Source organism: Ornithorhynchus anatinus, chromosome X5, assembly GCF_004115215.2.
Source record: "Ornithorhynchus anatinus isolate Pmale09 chromosome X5, mOrnAna1.pri.v4, whole genome shotgun sequence".
NCBI lineage: Eukaryota > Metazoa > Chordata > Mammalia > Monotremata > Ornithorhynchidae > Ornithorhynchus > Ornithorhynchus anatinus.
Window position 1 is genome coordinate 33058486 of NC_041753.1, and position 20464 is coordinate 33078949.

A 20464-nucleotide genomic window follows, 5' to 3' on the forward strand; every position below is an offset into this window, starting at 1 on the left:
CGGAGCCCTCCCCCGTTTCCCTCCCCTCAGCACTGTGCTCATTTGTATATATTACCCAATTTGTTTTCCTAATGAGGTGTACGTCCCCTTGATTCTATTTAACTTGATGATGATGTCTTGCTTTTGTTTTGTTCTGTTTTGCTTTGCTGTCTTTCTCCCCCGTTTAGACTGCGAGCCCGTCGCTGGGCGGGGATTGTCTCTATCTGTTGCCCAATTGTACATTCCAAGCGCCAAGTACAGTGTTCTGCACCTAGTAAGCGCTCAATAAATACTACTGAATGAATGAATGAATGAATGAATGAATTTCACGATCCTTCCGTCGTAGCGTCACAAGGAACTTTTACTTCCGTTCATTCGTCACTCGTGCTAGGGGTGCTTTTCAGATAAACTCCTCCATGTTGTCCTCACCTCCTCCCGGCCTACATAGACAAAACGCAAAAGTTAAGCAGGCACCGCGCCGGACCATCGGAGAACCGTTAAAATCCCATCGGAGCACGGGCCTGCGAGCCGGAAGGTCTTGGGTTCTAATCCCGCTCCGCCGCCTGTCCGCTGGGTGAGCTTGGCGAGTCGCCGCACTTCCCTGCGCCTCGGTTACCGTGCCGGTAAAATGGGGTTCGCGACGGCGAGCCCCACGGGGGACAGGGACGGTATCCAACCCAATCGGCTTGCATCGATCCCAGGGCTCAGTAAGGTGCCTGGCCCGCACTGAGCACTTAACGGACCCCACAGTGACGACGATGATCACCGCCATTATTACGACTACTGTGGATGGCAGATGCATTCATCGTTCACGGGTCTTTCCTGAGCACCTAAGGTGCACGGGACAGCGAACTAGGCCCTTGGGAGTCCAGTAAACTCCCAGCAGGCAGGGATCATCTCCGCCGACTCTGTCGTCAGGTAACTCTTCCCTCGCTGAGCACAGGGCCCGGCGCGCGGCAGATACCACTGATCGACCGACTGCCCGATCGAGCAATCGATCGCAGGGAGGGGCCGAGCGGCTCGCCGTCCTCGCCCATCGGGCCGGGGGTCATGCCACCGTCCCGCTCCTCGTCGGGGGGGGGTCACGCGGCCGCCGCCATCGGGGGCGGCGGACACGCGACGGTCCCCCCGGCCCTGGACCGTGAGCCGATGGCTTACTCGACCCGGGGCTCCTCTTGGATTCCGGCTGCGGGGTTTCCTGCTAACTTGCCGTGCTGGTTGAAAGCGGCAGTCGGTAGAATCTAGTTCTCACCTGGAGAATATTTCTTCTGCAGCCTCCTCCTCCGATTTCTCTCCAGCAACAGCACGCCATCTACTGTATTCTTCCCTGGGCCCCAGCCTCTCTCTGACGGGCCGCCTGGGTACCTGACGGCTCTGTCCACTTCCCCCCTCTTCCTTTTCCATTCGATCGGCTCTCCGCATGTATTCGTCCAGTTCTTCGTCTAACTTCTCTTTTTCCTGGAGCCACCTGAGCCTTCTGGCTTGCAGATAATTGTAGGTTTCCGATTCTCTGCCGCGATCGACATCATCCTCCACGTCCATCAGGAAGAGCTCAGTGGTTAAGGCGTCCTGGTTCTGTTCCTCAAGCACTCTGGACCAGATAGTATTGACTTTCCTCCCTCTCTGACGGGGGAGGATCTGAGAGCTCGGGGCAGCCCCTCGGTTGGCCCCAGCGTAAAAACATCTCTTCCACTTTCGTTTTGGTCCCGAGCCCATCTCCTCCGATTCGGAAGAGCTGCTTTCGGAGGAGCCCTCGTCTTTCATCGTCGAGGGACGGGCCGCGGCGCTACTGGACCACGTCCCAGGTGCGATTCTTCCATATGACATCTGTGCGGGGACAAGAGAGGACAAAGTTCCCCGAAGAAAACTTTTAAAATCCCGTCAAAGAGATTAAAACAAAATGATTGGGGGGCAGGGGAGGCGGGGGCATATTTTAGTTCTTTCTGACGGTGGTTGTGAAAGCGCTAACTACGTGCCGGCCACCGGACTCGGCGCCGGGGCAGAGACGAGATCACCGGGTGGACACGGTCCCCGTCCCACACGGGGCTCCCTGGACTAATCCCCGTCTCACAGACGAGGGACCCGAGGTACGGGGAAATGACACGAGTCGCTCGGGGTCACCCAGCGGACAGGCGACAGAGCTGGGGCCGGAACTCAGGTCTGACTCCCAGGCCCACGCTCTTTCCCGGCTCCGCCACCTGTCCGCTGTGGGACTTCGGGCAAGCCACTTAACTCCTCGGTGCCTCAGTTGCCACATCTAGAAAATGGGGATTAAGACTGTGAGCCTCATGTGGGACGACCTGATTACCCCGTATCTATCCCCGAGCTTAGAACGGTGCTCGGCACATAGTAAGTGCTTGACGAGTGCCAACATCATCATCGCTGGGCCACGCTGCCTACCAAACTAGACCCCTTCCGGGGCAGGTCTGAACCTTTAAGATGGCCCTTCCAGACGTCCTCTGGACGGGCGCTGCCCCGGGGCCGGGCCGGCTCAGAGGCCACTGGCCTGCCCTCCCTCCCATCCAGCCCTTCCGGTGATATGCCAACACGAACTCCCAAGGTACAAAGAGGCGAGACCCACTGAGGGGGCCTTACTGAGAAGCGATACCTGTCCTCCCTCCTACTTAGCCCATGAGCCCCACGTGGGACCTGATTATCTTGGATCCACCCCAGTATCTGGTACGGTGCTGGGCACGTAGTGAGTGTTTACCGCATACCCCAGAAAAAAGAAAAAAACAGAGGGGAAACCTGTCCAGGTTTCGATTTACAAGGAATGGTCCGCCCTTGAAGTCGGGCAATCTATGGAATTCAGTTAACCCCGGGGATACGGGTGCCGTGATCTTGCAGCTGCCACCGGCTTCTCCACCGGCTTCTCCCGTCTCCCAAGAGGGAGGGATGGAGGGCCCAGACGCCTCAGCCTTCCGTCTCCCCCTCCTCCCTGCCCCGCAATATGCCAGCCCCCAGACTGCGCTGTTCCCCAACCCCGGGGGGGTCGGATGAGAACCGTCGGGGGGTGGAACTTGCGGGGCGGTAGGGGACTGGTTTCTTAGCATGCCCCGGCGGAGGACGGCATCTGAGCAGTCTGTGGTAGATGGAGAGTGCTCTTCGCTACTCGGGCCAAATCCCTGGCTTCCTTCGACCTGGGCACCGTGAGGGGCATCGGGAATGGAGTGGAGGGTACAGAGTGCCTGGCTGGCGTCCCCCCCGCCTCGCCCCCCCACCACGGTGGAATTCCGGACCTCCGGTCCCCCCGGCCTGCCCCGCGGCCCGCAGGGTCCCCGGAGGACCTGACCCCAGCGGCGGTCACTCCCGAGGATGGTCGCGTGGAGGGGAGGGGTGGCGGAGGGTAGCGAATCTGCGAGAGGACCTTCTTCTGTTGGGAGAACCGGCGTCAGACGCAGTCGTGATGGCTGCGGTGGCAGGGTTGAACCCATGGCAGCGGTCGTCGGGTCCTCCAATGGACTCCCGCCGCATTGGTAACCTGCTTTCCCGGCTCCAAGATAGGTAGGTGAATATCTGCGGGCGCGTGTTTGCGTCTGGGGCACCGGCCCCTCCCTCTCCACCTATCTCCAGCATCCTCTCCTTCTCTCCCGCTCTCTGATCGGTATCCCCTCGTCACCTTTTATTCTCTCTCTCTCTCTCCGTGCTCGGACACCGACCCTCCCTCCCTCCAATCGCGTGGAGCTCCGGAACGTAAGGACACTGGAGGTAAAATAGCCGGGAGGGACCCGGCCCTCTTTCCCTCGCTGCCTTCCCCTTCCGCTTGTTCCCCGAACCAACCTCCGCGTCTCCCTCCCTCTTCCCTGTCTGGGCCCTGCCGTGTCCTCGGTTCGGCCCTCTCGATCCTGTTTGACGAACCCGCTCTTCCCAAGGGTGGTCAGTGCTCCTCAAAGGCCACAGCGAGCTGGGTTCTCCAAAGATCTTCTTCGGCGTTCAGGGTCACCGAGACTGGTCAGCTCTGCAGTATGCGGTGCCGAATTGTACAGACTGAATCGGAGAGTACGCTTTAGACCGTAAACGTCAATGTAAACTGAAAGTACAGTTGGGTCGTACTTTCCAAGCGCTTAGTACAGGGCTCTGCACACAGTAAGCGCTCGGTGAATGCGACTGAATGAACGAACGAATGAATGTCTCAGGGCAAAACCTTATCTCAGTTTCACTGCAATCGTGTCAGCAGAACTTATCTTCCAACGGTTTTGCGGAGTTACAGAAGGCAACTCGCTCCTTGTGTTTTTTGATCCCTGAAGCGCCCGGACGGTTCCCATCTTTCCCTCTCCCCAGTGGCCATCGGTCGATCGATCGATGGTATATTTCAGTGCTTCTTCTAGGCCGAGCACTGAACTAAGGCGCTCGGCAGAGCAGAGTCACAGAACCGGTAGACGCGCTTATAGGCGCGAGTCAAGCAGAGGCCTACCCCTTCCACTCCTAGCTCGGGCAGTGGCCGGCGAGCGGAAGGCGACCTGCTACGAGGCAAAACTCGCCTGCGCTGGCAGCAGCGGGAGAGGAGAGAGTCGAGGCGGAGACTCAAACAGACCGCGCGGGAGAAGGCGATGGTAAACCGCTTCCGCGGCTTTGACCCTCCCCTCCCGACCCCCAGGCCTCTACGGACTCAGCACCGGAATGACCGCAAGTGGAGGCGGGGCGTCTGGGGAGAGATGCGTCCACGGAATTGCTACCAATCGGAGCCGACTTGACGGCACAAGCCGAGACGAGACCCGAGCGCCGTGGGGCCGAGGGCGGGGCGGCCGTCCACTGCCTAAGGAACTTTTCTCCGCCCCCCGCCCCCTGCCCCCCCCAGCCCCAGCCCCAAGCCTGGGCGACAGAGACACCCTCGGGTCAGAAAGCGGGGAAGTAAGGAAGGGCTCTCCGAAGACAAGGCGGTAGAGCCGAGGGGCCCACGGAGCGGGAAGATGGCGGGGCGAAGAACCACACGGGGCGGCGGGGCGGGGCGGGGCGATCTGTTCTCCGGCCGGCTCTCTCCGCCCGGGTGGTTCCCGCGCCGGGTTGAAGGGGGAACCCGGTCTTCTATGCGAGTCGCCACCGCAATCCGGATGGGGCCGGGGGCGTCTTCCAGCCCAACCCAGCTTTAAAACCCAAACCGAGGAACGGAAAGCTTTCCGGCCCCCTCAGGTCTTGGCCAATCCAACGCGCGAGGATGAAAAATGCCCGAGGCCCAAGGCTTCAGGCAGTGCTTCGCTCGGGGTGTTTTCCTCCCGCATCCACGAGCGATGGCGAAACCATGGAACGCCGGCATCCGGAGAGGCGACCGCCAGGGAATGGCCGCCTTTCTCAAGTGGCCCGGCCTCTTCTCCCCCACGGTTGCCTGCCGCCCCACGAGACGAAGCCCGGCGTGCACTTACCCCGGCAGCCGCCCGGCCGTGAACCGCGTCCTCCTTCCAGGGCTGCACGCAGCCGGGTGGGACCCAACCCGCCCGCTGCCGAGCGTAGCAGGGCCGGTCCCCGGGGGTCCTGCGGGGCAGAGTGGGGACACGGCGGCATGGGGCCCGGGCGGGGGTCGCTCCCTTCTCCCGACCCGCCCGTCCGTCCCACTGTCCGCCGCCTGCACCCACCCGACCCCCACCACCCACTGGGCTCCCCCGACTCCTCCCCGCCGCCCTCGCCTCCTCCTCTCCGTCGTCTTCTTCCCGCCGCTCTTGTCTCGTCCGCTCCCTCGGCGGCTTCCCCCCGCCCTTACCTAGTCCGCCCCGTCCCCTTCTACCCTCCGCCCTCACCTTGTTCTTTCGCTCGGTTCTTTCCTGCCGCCCTCTCCTCCCTCGACCCTTCCCGCCGCCCTCTCCTCCCTCGACCCCTTCCCGCCGCCCTCTCCTCCCTCGACCCTTCCCGCCGCCCTCTCCTCCCTCCCGCCGCCCTCTCCTCCCTCGACCCTTCCCGCTGCCCTCTCCTCCCTCGACTCCTTCCCGCCGCCCTCTCCTCCCTCCCGCCGCCCTCTCCTCTCCTCTCTCCCGCCGCCCTCACCTCCCTCGACTCCTTCCCGTCGCCCTCTCCTCCCTCGGCTCTTTCCCGCCGCCCTCGACTCCTTCCCGCCACCCTCGACTCCTTCCCGCTGCCCTCTCCTCCCTCGGCTCTTTCCCGCCGCCCTCGACTCCTTCCCGCCACCCTCACCCCGGCCGCTCCCTCGGCTTTTCCCCGCCGCTCTCACCTCTGCCACTTGCCCTGTCCGCCCTCTCTGCTCCGGCGCCCGTCTCCCGGCCCCTCGTGGTTCGGAGCGGCGGCGGCCATGGCTCCGCCCTGACAGCTCCGCGGCGACCCCGCTGCCTCCCGCGCAAAGGCTTCTGGGCCTCGGCGCTCCCGCCCCGTACTTCCGGCAGGGAAACTGACCTCCATTGTGCCACGGGGCCCTGCCCCGCCCCGCCCCGCGCCGCGCCCTCTGCCGCCTCGGGCTCCGGGGCGACCCCCGAGCGCCGGCGAGCGAGCCAGACGGCCGGCCCTCCCTCGCTCCGGGCGGATCCCCTCGCGCTACGCGCTGCGGAGAGTGCACTGTGACACGGTAGGTAGGCGTGCCCCCTGCCCACGAAGGTCCCTTCGGTGAGGATGGCCTGTCGGAGGCGCTGATCGCCCGGCACTGTGGTAAAGGCTGGGGTCCACCCGGGACGGTCGCGTCGGGCACGGTGCCTGTCCCACCGGGGGCTCACGGGCTGGGTGGGAGGGAGAACGGATAGCGAATGTCCCTTTTCCAGATGGGGAGACTCAGGCGCCGAGAAGTTAAGCGACTCGCCCGAGGTCACGGAACGATCCATCGCTCGGCCAGGCCATGGAATTGCTCGAGCGCTTCTTCCGTGCAGAGCACTGACTGACTGACCGCTTGCGAGGGTCCATTCATTCATTCAGTCATTCATTCAATAGTATTTATTGAGCGCTTACTATGTGCAGAGCACTGTACTAAGCGCTTGGAATGGACAATTTGGCACCAGATACAGTCCCTGCCCTTTGACGGGCTTACGGTCTAATTGGGGGAGACAGGCAGGCAAGAACAATGGCAATAAATAGAGTCAAGGGGAAGAACATCTCATGAAAACAATGGCAAATAAATAGAATCAGGGTGATGTACATCTCATTAAACAAAATCAGTAGGGTGATGAAGATGTATACAGTTGAGCGGGCGAGTACAGTGCTGAGGGGATGGGACGGGAGAGGGGGAGGAGCAGAGGGAGGGGGGAGGAGCAGAGGGAAAGGGGGGAGAAGAGGATTTAGCTGCGGAGAGGTGAAGGGGAGGTAGAGGGAGCAGAGGGAAACAAGGGGGGAGCTGGGTCTGGGAAGGCCTCTCGGAGGAGGTGAGCTTTAAGTAGGGATTTGAAGAGGGGAAGAGAATTCGTTTGGCGGAGGTGAGGAGGGAGGGCGTTCCAGGACCGCGGGAGGACGTGGCCCAGGGGTCGACGGTGGGATAGGCGAGACCGAGGGACGGTGAGGAGGTGGGCGGCGGAGGAGCAGAGCTTGCGGGGTGGGCAGTAGAAAGAGAGAAGGGAGGAGAGGTAGGAAGGGGGCGAGGTGATGGAGAGCCTCGAAGCCTAGAGTGAGAAGTTTTTGTTTTGTGCGGAGGTTGATGGGCAACCACTGGAGGTTTTTAAGAAGGGGAGTGACAGGCCCAGAGCGTTTCTGCAGGAAGATGAGCCGGGCAGCGGAGTGAAGAATAGACTGGAGTGGGGAGACAGAGGAGGAAGGGAGATCAGAGAGAAGGCCGACAACAGTAGTCTGGCCGGGATATTACGAGAGGCCTGTAGCAGGAAGGTAGCCGTTCGGGTGGAGAGGAAAGGGCGGATCTTGGCGATATTATAAAGGCGAGACCGGCAGGTCTCGGTAACGGATCGGATGCATGGGGTGAACGAGAGAGCCGAGTCAAAGATGACACCGAGGTTGCGGGCCCGAGAGACGGGAAGGATGGTCGTACCGTCCACGGTGATAGGGAAGTCAGGGAGAGGACCGGGCTTGGGAGGGAAGATGAGGAGCTCAGTTTTGGCCGTGTTGAGTTTTAGGTGGCGGGCAGACATCCGGGTGGAGATGTCCCGGAGGCAGGAGGAGGTACCAGCCTGAAGGGAGGGGGAGAGGACAGGGGCAGAGATGTAGATCTGCGTGTCATCTGCGTAGAGATGGTAGTCGAAGCCGTGAGAGCGGATGAGTTCACCGAGGGAGTGAGTGTAAATGGAGAACAGAAGAGGGCCAAGAACTGACCCTTGAGGAACTCCTACAGTTAGTTAGAGGATGGGAGGGGGAGGAGGAGCCAGCGAAGGAGACCGAGAATGACCGGCCAGAGAGATGAGAGGAGAACCGGGAGAGGACGGAGTCCGTGAAGCCAAGGTGAGATAAGGTATGGAGGAGAAGCGGATGGTCGACAGTGTCAAAGGCGGCTGAGAGGTCAAGGAGGATTAGAATGGAGTAGGAGCCATCGGATTTGGCAAGAAGGAGGTCACGGGTGACCTTAGAGAGAGCAGCCTCGGTAGAGTGGAGGGGACGGAAGCCAGATTGGAGGGGGTCCGGGAGAGAATGGGAGTTAAGGAATTCTAAGCAGCGAGTGTAGATGACCCGTTCTAGGATCTGGGAAAGGAAGGGTAGGAGGGAGATAGGGCGATAACTGGAAGGGGACGTGGGGTCGAGAGGGGGGGTTTTTAGGATGGGGGAGACATGGGCATGTTTGAAGGGAGAGGGGAAGAAGCCATTGGAGAGTGAGTGGTTAAAGAGAGAAGTTAAGGAGGGGAGGAGGGCAGGGGCGATGGTTTTTATAAGGTGAGCGGGAATGGGCTCCGAGACACAGGTGGAGGGGGTGGCACTTGCGAGGAAGGAGGAGATCTCCTCTGAGGATACTGCAGGGAAGGATGGGAAAGTAGGGGAGAGGGTTGGGGGCGGGGGGGGGGGAGGGGAGGCAAGAGGGGGAGGGATTTGGGGAGCTCAGACCTGATTGTGTTAATTTTAGTGATGAAGTAGGTGGCCAGATCACTGGGGGTGAGGGATGGGGGAGGGGGAGGAACGGGGGCGGGCCTAAGGAGAGAGTTGAAGGTCCGGAACAATTGGCGGGGATGATGGGGATGGGTGTCGATGAGGGAGGAGAAGAAGTTTTGCCTGGCGGAGGAGAGGGCAGAGTTAAGGCAGGAAAGGATGAATTTGAAATGTGTGAGGTCGGCTTGGTGCTTGGACTTTGGCCAGCAGCGCTCGGCGGCCCGAGCATAGGAGCGTAGGAGGCGGACAGAGGCGATGACCCAGGGCTGTGGGTTAGTGGAGCGAGAGCGGCGGGGGGGGGGGGGGGAGCGGGGGGCGCGAGAGAGTTGAGATGAGTAGAGAGGGTGGAGTTGAGAGCGGTGACCTGATCATCGAGAGTGGGAAGAGAGGACAGGAGGGCAAGGTGGGGAGAGATGCTTTTGGAAAGATGGATGGGATCAAGAGAGCGGAGGTCCCTGTGGGGGAGTAGCAAAGATTTGCAGGGGGAGGGAGTGTGAGAGATGAGGCAGGTGAGAAGCTTATGGTCAGAGAGAGGGATTTCAGAGTCAGTGAGGGAGGAGGTAGTGCAGCAGTAGGAGATGACCAGATCGAGGGTGTGACCGAGTCGGTGAGTGGGCGAGGTATGGTGGAGCGGGAGGTCGGCAGAGTCGAGGAGGGATAGCAGGCGGGCGGCAGAGGAGTCGTCGGGTGCATCCATGTGGATGTTGAAGTCTCCGAGGATCAGAGTGGGCAGAGAGAAGGAGAGAAGGAAGGTGAGGAAGGGGTCTAGGTGGTTGAAGAAGTCGGAGGTGGGACCGGGAGGGTGGTAGATGACAGCGACAAGTACCTGGAGGGGATGGTAGAGGCGAATGATATGGGCTTCGAAGGAGAGGAAGGAGAGGGAAGGGGGAGGAGGGATAGTGCGGAAGCGGCAACGGGGTGAGAGGAGGAAGCCGACGCCTCCTCCCTTTCCGGTGAGTCTGGGGGAGTGGGAGGAGGAGAGGCCACCGCCGGAGGGAGCAGCGGCGGAGACCGTGTCTTCGGGAGTGAGCCAAGTTTCCGAAAGGGCGAGGAGGAGGAGAGAGCGGGAAAGGAAAAGGTCATGGATGAAAGGGAGTTTACCTGTAATGGAGCGGGGGTTCCAGAGGCCAAACTTGAAAGTAGCTGTGGGTCCACTTCAACGGCGTTTCCAGACAGGTTCCGAGGCGGCCCGGGCAGAATTCGAACTCTGGTCTTCCGACTCGCCGGGACTGGACTCTTTCCCTTGGGCGGGGAAGGGAGGGAGGAGGGACCCGAACGCCAATTCATAGCGAAGCCTTTTGAGCCGGGAGTCTATAGAGCTGACTGCTGACGCCCGCTGCTCTGTTGACCTGGTCCCCGGGCCACGGGACCCGCCTTGGCCCAGTGTGAAGATGCCTCCTCTACTGCAAGTCCAAGTCTTTCCTCTTAAATCCTTTCCGACACCGAGCTCCTCTCTCCCGCCTGATGGGCTCGCCTCACCTCTTCCCTTCTAGACCTGAAGTCCAGAGACGTGACATCCTTGATCCGCCCCCCCCCCCGCCCCCCATTTCACCTCCCGTATTCTTCAGTCGGGCGCTAAATCCTCTCCGTTGGTGATAATCCAGTGGCTAGGGCCCGAGACCTCACGGCCCTCACCTCGTCCGCTCCCTCAGCCCCTTCCCGCCGCCCTCGCCTCGTCTGCTCTCCTCGGCTCTTGCCCGCCGCCCTCGCCTCCTCTGCTCTCCTCGGCTCTTGCCCGCCGCCCTCGCCTCCTCTGCTCTCCTCAGGGCTTTCCCGCCGCCCTCGCCTCCTCTGCTCTCCTCGGCTCTTGCCCGCCGCCCTCGCCTCCTCTGCTCTCCTCGGCTCTTGCCCGCCGCCCTCGCCTCCTCTGCTCTCCTCGGCTCTTGCCCGCCGCCCTCGCCTCCTCTGCTCTCCTCAGGGCTTTCCCGCCGCCCTCGCCTCCTCTGCTCTCCTCGGCTCTTGCCCGCCACCCTCACCTCCTCTGCCCTCCCCAACTCTTGCCCGCCGCCCTCACCTAGTCCTTTCCCTCAGCTCTGTCCCGCCGCCTTCACCTCATCCGCTCCCTCGTCTTCTCTCCGCTCCCCCACCTCTGGACGTCCTCATCTATCCCATCGCAGGTAGGGGCGGCAGCCGCTCCTCCGCCCTGATAACTTCGCTGGGCACCTGCTGCCCCCCACGCAGACACCTCTGTGCCTTGGCACTGTGGCCTGAGGCTTCTGTAACCGAGATGGACCCCCTATTGCACCACGGGGCCCTGTCCGACCCCCTTGGGCCCTTTGGTACCCAGGGCGACCACCCGTCACAGACAGAAAGGTTACACCCCTTCCTCTGCCTCCAAACAGCCACCCTATACCAGCCCGAGTCACCTGTCGAGTCCCCGGTGGGACGGGGACTGTGTGGGATGGGATCATCTCGTAGCTCTCCCAGCGCTCGATCCGGTGCCTGGCACGTGGTCCGCGTTCCACAGAGTGCCACTGATATCCTTGTCAGTCAGTCAGTCGATCAATCACTCGATCGATCGGTGCACTCGCTCAGGCTCACGCAGAAAGACCGAAATGATAATAGAGACAAAATAGCACGAGAAGTCCGGGGGGACCATTCGGTAGGCCCGCATATTCGATTGCCCGTCGACGTGCCGTCTCTCTCTCTCTCGTTGGAGCGTACGTCCCGAGGGCTTTAGCACAGTGCTCTGCGCACGGTCGGCGCTCAAGAAATAGGATTGAGCGAACGATCGAATGAGCCAACTTTTTCCTTGTAGTATCTTTATTATAACCGCTGTGGTTATCGTTGTTATCACCACTGTGCCCTGTGTGAGGCGCTCACCGTGTGGCTGACACTCTTCTGAGCGCTGGGGTGGATGCTGGGCGGTCAGGTCGGTCGCAGACGGATGGATCGATTGACTCAAGCGGGGATTTTCAGAGCTGGGAAAGGTCAACAGAACCACGGGACGCCTTCCCTATCCACAAGGAGCTTCCGCTCTCCAAGGGGGGACGGATGGAAAAGCGTTTACGAGCGGCGTGGTCTAGCGGGAAGAGCCCGGGCCCGGGAGTCAGAGGGTCTGGGTTCTCATCCCACCTCTGCCCATCGCTTGCTGTGTGTGACCTTGGGCGAGTCTCATAACTCCTCTCTGCCTCCGTTTCCTCAGCTGTAAAATGGGGATGAAATGGCTGCCGGACCTCCTCCTTAGACTGCGGGCCAGGCGCTGGGTCCTACCCGATTTACTAGGACCCATCCCTGCCCTTAGAAGGGCGCTCGCCACGTAGTTAGTACGAAACAACCGTAACAACAACAACGGCATCCATCACGATGATGATGATCCTGAAACGAGCCCAGGTCCACCTGCAATCGGATCGGCGTGCAAAGACGGTAGCCGCCCTTGAACTCCACTGCCATTCTGCCTTTCTCGTTTCAATCTCTTCAATCCAATCTCCCTGCCCCACTTTTGGAATGTGAGCCGGGAACCGTGTCTTAACTCACCCTCTCCTGGACTCTATCGCAGCGCTGGGCGAGAACCGTTATAGAACGTTGAGGAGGCCGCCGTGACAGTTGGTGGCCGAGCCGCGTGTCGTGCGGAAGGGGGGATCCACGGTCGGCGGCGGTGGGCCGAGCCGTGCGTTGTGCCGAAGGGAGATCCTCCAGCCCAAGGTCTGGCCCCGTCCCCTCCTCCCTGTCTTCTCCCTCCTTCCCTTTCCTTCCTTGCACCGCATCCCCGTTCTTCCTTCTTCTTCGTCCCCCCCCCAAACAGTCCCTCCCCAAATCACCTTCTCTGATCCCAGGTCCCTCTTTCCGCTCTTCCTCTGCCAGTGGCCCAAAGGTCATCCTCGACTCCGCTGTCTCACTCACCCCACGTATCCAATTCGTCGCCAAATCCTGCCTGTCTCACCTTCGCGACGTCGCCGGGATCCATCCTTTCCTCTCCATCCAAACCGCTACCCCGACCCTACGGTCGCTCATCCCATCCCGACCGGATTACTGCGTCGGCCTCCTCTCTGACCTCCCAACCTCCTGCCTCTCGCCACTTGGGTCCGTACTTCGCTGTGCTGCCCGGATGATCTTTCTACGGAAACGTCCGGGGCACGTCACCCCCTCCTCAGAAATCTCCAGGGTTTGCCTATCAACCGCCGTTATCGGACAAAAAGCTCCTCACTGTTGGCTTCAGAGCTCTCCATCACCTTGCCCCTTCTGACCTCGCCTCTCTTCTCTCCTTCTGCATCCCAGCCCGCACACTCCGCTCCTCCGGTGCTAACCTTCTCACTGGGCCTCGATCTGGCCTGTCCCACCGTCGACCCCTGGTCCCCGTCCTACCTCCGGCCTGGAACTCCCTCCCTCCTCAAAATCTGCCAAACAATCACTCTTCCCCCCAGTCGGAGCCCTACTGAAGGCACACCTCCTCCAAGAGGCCTTCCCAGACTACGCCCCCCCCTTCCTCAGCTCCCCCTCCCTTCCGCCTCACCTCGACTCGCTCCCTTTGCTCTTCCCCCACTCCCTGCCCCACAGCACTTAGGTTTATAGGTGTATATCTATAATTCCATTTATTTATATCCATGCCTGTTTACTTGATTTGCTGTCTGTCTCTCCCCCCCAGTGCCCCCCAGACTGTAAGCCCGGTGTTATCAGGCGTGATCAGTGATCCCAGACTGAGCCCCTGCTTTTCCTGTCCTCCTCCTCCCCTCCCCATCACCTCAACTCCCTACCTCTGCTCTACCTCCTCCCTGCCCCACGGCACTTGTGTATGTACTTGCATATTTATCATTCTATTGATTTTGTTAATGATATGTATATATCTGGAATTCTCTTTATTTATATTGGTGGTGTTGATGCCTGTCTACTTGTTTTGCTTTGTTTTGCTGTCTGTCTCCTGGCTTCTAGACTGTGAGACCGTTGGTGGGTAGGGATTGTCTCTATCTGTTGCCGAATTGTACTTTCCAAGCGCTTAGTACAGTGCTCTGCACACACGGTAAGTGCTCAGTAAACACGACTGATTGAATGAATGAATCAATCAAGGATTGTCTCTCCTTATCTCTGAATTGTACTTTCCAAGCGCTTAGTACAGTGCTCTGTACACACAGGGAGCGCTCAATAAATGCGATTGAATGAACTTTACAAGTAGTCATCCCTGGCCTCAAATACCTTATCGCGACGTGAACCTCGGGATGACATGGGACGATTCATCCCGGTGGACAGTGAGTTGTGCACAGAGAACCCAAGACCTCGACTCTTGCAGTTCCCCATTACCCTAGGAGTCACCTTGCGTCCTCTCCTCCTCCTCCTCCTCCTCCTCCTTCTCCTCCTCCTCCTCCTCCTCCTCCTCCTTCTCCTCCTCCTCCTCCTTCTCCTCGTCATCTTGCCCTCTCCGCCTTGACCCCCTCAGAGCCACTGACACCCAGGGTCTTATCTCACACGAGGGTCACCTGGGCCGCCACCGAGGGTGGCGGGAAAGAGACAGCGGTTGTTGCCGGAGCCCCTCACGGAGCTGACGGGCCCGGCTCGTGGACGCCAGCCTCGCGGGACTGGTCGGGCCCATCAGACCGAACCTGGTTTGGGAGGAATGGCAGGTCCCGTCAGGACGCGTACGATGGGAAACCACCGATGCAAGCGGTGACAAGAAAAGTAGCTCCGCTTTGTCCGATTTGCTAGAGGAAAAGTGGCCTTTAGATTTCCGACCAATATGTGTTACTCGCTAGATTGTAATAATCGGGGTATTCGTTAAGAAGTTCCTCTGTGCCCGGCACTACACTCCACGCCGGGGGAGAGCCGAGGCGATGGGGTCGGACGCGGTCCCCGTCCCACGTGGGGCTCGCGGTCCAAGTAGGAGGGATCGTTGGCTCCTCGGGGGCAGGGATCCCGTCTGTCGCTTAAGACAGTGCACTGCTCACAGCAGGTGCCGAATAAATACCGACGATCGATCGATTGGTGGATCGATTGACTCGTTTCATTCTTGCCTTCAGGAGTTCAGAGAAGAGGTCTCAGATCGGAGTGGCGCAGCGCCGCGGAAGAGGCCGGAGATGGAAGAATTCAGCAATTCCGAGCCCAAAGCCCCGGAATTCGAAAATTTTCAAGGTCCGTGGGCTCCGGGACTCTACTGGGGCCACGGGATATCTGTCCCTGCCTTGCGCATCCTGGCTTTGGCTTGGTTTCTAGTTGGGCCCATCTTTTAAAAGTCTCGGGGGGAGATGCCTCATCTAGTCCTCGTCCGTTGACAGATTTCCACGTGACGGAGTCTCAGGCGACTTTGAAAGTCATCAAAAGGGAGGTAAAACCAGTACGGATGGATCAGAGCCAGGAGCCTGAGGCGAAACCCAAGACCTTCTTCAGACAGGGTAACGAAAAATGCGGTTTTCTCAAATCCCTATTTGACGGGTGAGTTAACCGAGGCACAGCGAAGGGATCGAAACGAAGGTCCTTCTGACCGCCCAGCCTGTGCTCGGGCCCCTAGGCCATGCCGAAACCATGGGCCGAAATAGGGTTTTTGATACCACCCCTAGGCTTCATTTCTGCATCCTGTCCCCCTGTTGCTGATTTCATTCCATCGCATTTATTGAGCGCCGACTGTGTGCGAAGGAATGTACTAAGTGCTTGGGAGAATACAATGTAATATTTCTGAAAGAGTCAGTCCCCGTATGACCCCGGGGCTACGTTCTGGATGGACCTGGCCCGCTAGTATCGCCGCCTCAGTGACGGTGCAGGTGCTCTCCCCGCCGTTCTCTGTGCAGCTCACCTAGTGAAACCCACACCTCAAGGGAGAAAGTGTCTGTATCTTGGACCCGCGGGGGTGGCGGGGGTTGGGGGAGGGGGGAGGGGGAGCAGGGAGGAGAACCACCATGTTGTAGCGTGTTAAGAAGGTGCGTTTATCCTCTTGCCCCGAGGTGCCTCCTTTGGAACCCGCGAGCACTTCCGTGAGTCTCGGAAACCTCTGGCTTTTCACCGCGTTCTCGTTTTCTATGCAATTCTGTGAGTGACACCGAGAGGAAACCTGAGGCCCCGGGGGGCTTAAGGGACTTGCCCCAGGTCACACAGTAGATCAGTGTCAGAGCGGGGACCCGAAGCTGGGGCTCCTGATTCCCAGTCGCTTCCCACTAGGCAGTCCTGCCCTCTTCCTCCAGATCCAGAGCTGGCGTTCGGTCCCGTTCCATGACCTCTTCCAGCCGGGGGCGGGGGGGGCCGCGGGGCGGGTGAGGGGGTCGGGGGCAGCCCTCTGGGGTTTGGTGAAGCCACGTCCCCTCAGTGTCCCCAGCCCCGAGGGAGCCTCCGAAGCAGGTGGGGAGCTGAGCCGGAGCCCCTCACGGAGCTGGGCCGAAAGAGCCCGTCCTCAACAGCCCACCGACGGAGTCGGTCACCCTAGGGGCACTCTGTCCTCACCCCAGCTGACTCCTTTCCCTGATTGGATGGACTGTCTCTCGTGGGGCCCGAACCACAGTGAGAGGATGTATGTGGTGGTGTTTTCTTTCCCCCTAGTTTCTGGGCAGTTATCGTCTGTATCATCTACATGAGATGCAAAATTTATGATCTAGAGAAGAGAGTTGAGTCCCTGGCCACCTACCTCGAATCCTACAATGCCGAGTAAGATTTTCAGCTTCCGTTTGGGCACCAGCTGGGTCCGGGCTTGCGTTCTCGAGTCGCTATGCGGATAGGCCACCGACGAGGCAGAGAACACGCTTCCACCTTCTCGGGGCCGAGTGCTGTTGCTCTTTTGGAAACCTCTTGGCTACCCCGAAGTCCAAAGGGGCAACCTTTTTCTAGTCTTAAAGTAAGACATACGAGCATTATGCGTGAAACCGTGTGAGGGCGGGTGGGTGAAAAAGCTCAGTGTCCCAACAGAATAAGCGCTCGATAAATCCCATCGCTCAATTGATTCCTTGGCTGCCAAATGGGGAGCAGAAGGGCGGAAGGACAGGGCCTCGGGACAAAGCCAAGCTCTTGCACCTCTTGGGCTGTGAGAAAATAGCCGGCCGTGGCAGGGAACAGAATCGAGCCCCTCTGTTTGCTGACCTTTCCCCCAGAGACAATGCTGGGGGAGGGTCCGGGGAGTCGGGGGACGGGGCGCCCGACCCTCCCGTGTCCCCGTCTCCTTCCGGGCCCGGGTCACCCTCGTTGCTTTATTTCCTCCCTACAGAAAGAAGCCATCGGAAGTGGGATCCCAGGTGCTTGACACCGTGGGCGTCATCTGCGAGGAGCTAACGGCCAACATCCTTAAACTGGAAAAGGTACCTTTTCTTTTCTCCATCTGCTCCTGTGACCGGAGGTGGGGGTGGTTGGAGGAGGAGGGAGGGAGGCGTGGCTTTCCAGCCGCCCAGAGTTCAGGTCCCCCAGCAGCGACAGCAGACTTGGGCCGAGCTGGATGCTGGTGGGACCCCGGCCCCCTGTGTTGCCCTCTGGCTTTTGCTCTCCTCACGAGTTCATCCCTTCGGGAAAGTGAGCTGCGCTAGCCGGGCTCACCGTAGGCAGATGGCCGCCGCCCAGCCGTCTGTGGAAATTCTGTTGATGCCAAGGCTCTGAATGCAACAACTTCTGGGGATCGTCGATGTGGTGGTCACAGCCAGACAGGAGGGGTTGGAGCTCTCTCCCGCCCCGTGGCTCACCTTGGACCAGGGTTCCCATTAGTTCTGGGAAAGGCAAGAGGAAAGCGACCTCCAGCTTGCAGAGTCGATACTGACTAAATTACCCACATCCACTTCTTCTGGACTCAGGGGATTTCTTCGCATTTTGAGACACACTTATGGATTTCCCGTAAGGAAGCAGCATGGCCTAATGGGGAGTGTGGGATGAGGCATCAGGAGGCCCGGGTTCTAATCCTGGTTTGGTCACTCGCTGGCCGGGTCACCCGAGGCATGTCAGGCAACCTCTTTGTGCTGTGGTTTCCTCGCCAATGAGGTGGAGCGGGAATACGTGTTCTCTTTCCACCTGGGACGCACCTCATGTTGCACATGGTGTTCCAGGTCAGAATGATTATCTGATACCTACCCCATCACTTAGCATGGTGCTTGGCCCATGCTAGGTGCTTTGATAAATACCCTCAAATTCTTATGATGCTCATTAACAGTGCTCACCTTCCTGTAACACAGGACCTCGCCTTCCCGAAAAAGGGACAAGTTTTTTTTAAAATTATAAACTGAAACCTTATGTGGGCTGGCAAATGTTTGGCATTTATTTAAAAAGTACTTCATTGCTTATCTGTAGCATAATGACTTTACAGCCGCTCTCCCCAAAGAGCTTCTTCTTCCAGCCTTCTCCCTCCCTTTTTCTCATATTCATCCCTTTCTTTCCTTTTCCCCTTCCTATGAAACCCCACAAAATAGGGTAGAACAGGGTTGCACTATTCCTCTTGGGACAATGCTCGCTGTAGGAGGGGGTGCAAATTTAGACTAAGGCCAGTTTAGTTCAGCCAGAGTCCTGGCTGAAAGAGGCTGGGTGAAGGCGGAGAAACAAGAGCAGAGAGCCCATTTGGGTTTTCCCCATGGTATTCTTTGGGTATTTTGTCTTTTTCTGTCTCTTTCTGGGTTCTTTGGAAAACCAAATGACGATCAAAGCTGTCCATCAAGAGAACCCTGACTTTGCCGACGAGGTCAGCCCTTCGAGGGGCCGGGCCCAAAGATGGCCGGTATCTGGCAGCCACAATGAATGTCCCCAGGTTTAGAACAAGGTGGCCGTGGTGGGGGCAGTGTTGGTCGGCAAACCAATCCACGACCCAGCTCGGTATCCGAGCAGCCACGCTGAAAATGTGAAGGGGAACCACTCTGCCCTGTCGCCTCAGCCCTAACCCGTCCGGCTGAGCATCCTCACCGGCCACTTAGGCTGCTTGATGTGCTGGGCCCCCATCTGTCTTTTGTTGCCCAGCGAAGCTTCTAGTTGCCCGTGGGCATGCCGGCAAACAGTTTGACCCCAGGGACAGAGGCCTGTTGGCTCGAGGGTGAGTTCATCCCCGTTACAGCCTCGTTTAGGACACACGGGGTGCAGAGCGGAGGGCACTTCCTGCTTGCCCATGGCTCTGGCCTCTTGGTCATAGACGCAAGTTGGCAATGCCTCTGCCCTATCAGCTCGAGGAGCCATGGAAACTCTTTTCAAGCTTCCGCAGGGGGAGAGTGTCTCAGTTGTATGGGGATGGTTGGTAATGGGGCTTCTCTGCTGTTGTTTCAAGATACAAGACAACCTGCAGAAGCTGCTTGAAAATGACAACTGACTGACCCGGCCCTTCCGGGTCAACCTGATGCCTACAATTCCACTTTAACAAGCCCACTCTGAGCCCCAGGAGAGAACTCAAGTCGGCGGAGACATGATCAGCACCGAATCCAAACTGCAAGAAAGAGGGTTCTTCGGCAACCTGAGTTAAACCTGACGCTCTGAGGACTGTGTTTCAACACCTCTCCTGAAGAAAGCTGATCCTGTCTCTGGAGAAGGAAGGATTCTGCAGGACTGCTCTGGAATCAGATGGCTTCTTTTACTGCAGAACGGCACCTCCCCAATCTCCGACTTCCTTCCCCCACCTTGGCATCTTTCACCCTGGCTTCCAACTCAAAAACCCCGGCTCTGACAAGCCAGTAGCCAGGTCCCCGAAAAAGATGGGCATCACAGTCATACAAAACCATAGCGGGTGGTTGTTCCAACAAGCGGGTCTCTTGTGTGGTCGTTTTGTACTGCTGTTCATCTCCTGCTGAAATAACCTGTAAACTTTACAGTGTTTAGAGTGGGCTTGAAAATCATAGGAAACAATGTAGGCTAAACCTCCTTAGTGTGAGTTTTATTTTGTTTTTGGTTAAGGTCAGTAGGTGGTTGTAGGCAATGTTCTGATTACAGGAGGTGGGAGACATGAGGCAGAAGGATCAGATTAGAACCTGCTCGGTTTGGCGGTTCCCATCCTTCTGAATCCTCCCACAATCTTTGCAGGCAACGTGTTGGCAAATTAAAAATGAGATGTTGAAATTTACAGCTTGGCTGTTTGACATCTTTCCAAAGAGGAATCTATGAACACTCGAGTTCATGTCAACATGTAACTGTCTGATGTTTTTCTCCTTGCTGCCTCAGGTTAAGAAATAGTGATTTATTTTCATTCACCATTCTAGTTTTTTGGTTGGCACTCAATTATTTAGGATTCTTTAGCACCTTTAGGTATATTCAATTTCTGTCATAGTGTTTTATCGTTATTTTTGTCACACACTTAAACATTTAATCCAATAAGCTAGTGAAGTAGGTAAATTGGTTACATTTGTTTTGTTAAATGCACTAGGCAGTTTCTGCTCCACCCATGGCTTTTAATAAATGTTTAGTGCAAATAATTTCCAGGTGGCCTTTTCCTTTTTTCCAAAATAAACTCTAAAACTGGTCCTATCCCCAGAAACACCAGAGGGAGTTTTCTATTGAACATGGCTTGAGATTTGAACATGTATACTGGAGGGTATTCTTAAGTGTTTCTTCGGGCTGTCTTTTCCATTGCACTACTGAGCCACAGCACCAGAACTTCAATCCAATCCACTCCAGCAGCCTGGGCCTCTGAGGGTGAAGTGGAAGGAGCCTAAGGATCCTGTTCACCTGACAACCATCC

The 20464-nt window shown here is 58.3% G+C and overlaps 2 protein-coding genes across 2 annotated transcripts; one reads left to right on the forward strand and one right to left on the reverse strand.

Annotated features, from left to right (window-relative positions):
- Window positions 1-314: 314 nt before the first annotated feature.
- LOC100075368 (phosphorylated adapter RNA export protein-like) lies at window positions 315-6264 on the reverse strand. Its single transcript, XM_007655661.3, has 4 exons — window positions 6140-6264; window positions 5340-5448; window positions 1232-1806; window positions 315-419 (listed from the first exon to the last, which is right to left on the reverse strand). Exons 1-4 carry the CDS (start codon window positions 6217-6219, stop codon window positions 380-382), a joined length of 804 nt encoding a protein of 267 aa, XP_007653851.3. The 5' UTR covers window positions 6220-6264; the 3' UTR covers window positions 315-379.
- LOC103171182 (GRAM domain-containing protein 2B-like) lies at window positions 6259-20198 on the forward strand. The gene is made up of 7 exons (XM_029054828.1): window positions 6259-6487; window positions 14877-14988; window positions 15132-15248; window positions 15795-15879; window positions 16384-16488; window positions 17042-17132; window positions 19064-20198. Exons 2-7 carry the CDS (start codon window positions 14934-14936, stop codon window positions 19103-19105), a joined length of 495 nt encoding a protein of 164 aa, XP_028910661.1. The 5' UTR covers window positions 6259-6487; window positions 14877-14933; the 3' UTR covers window positions 19106-20198.
- Window positions 20199-20464: the final 266 nt, after the last annotated feature.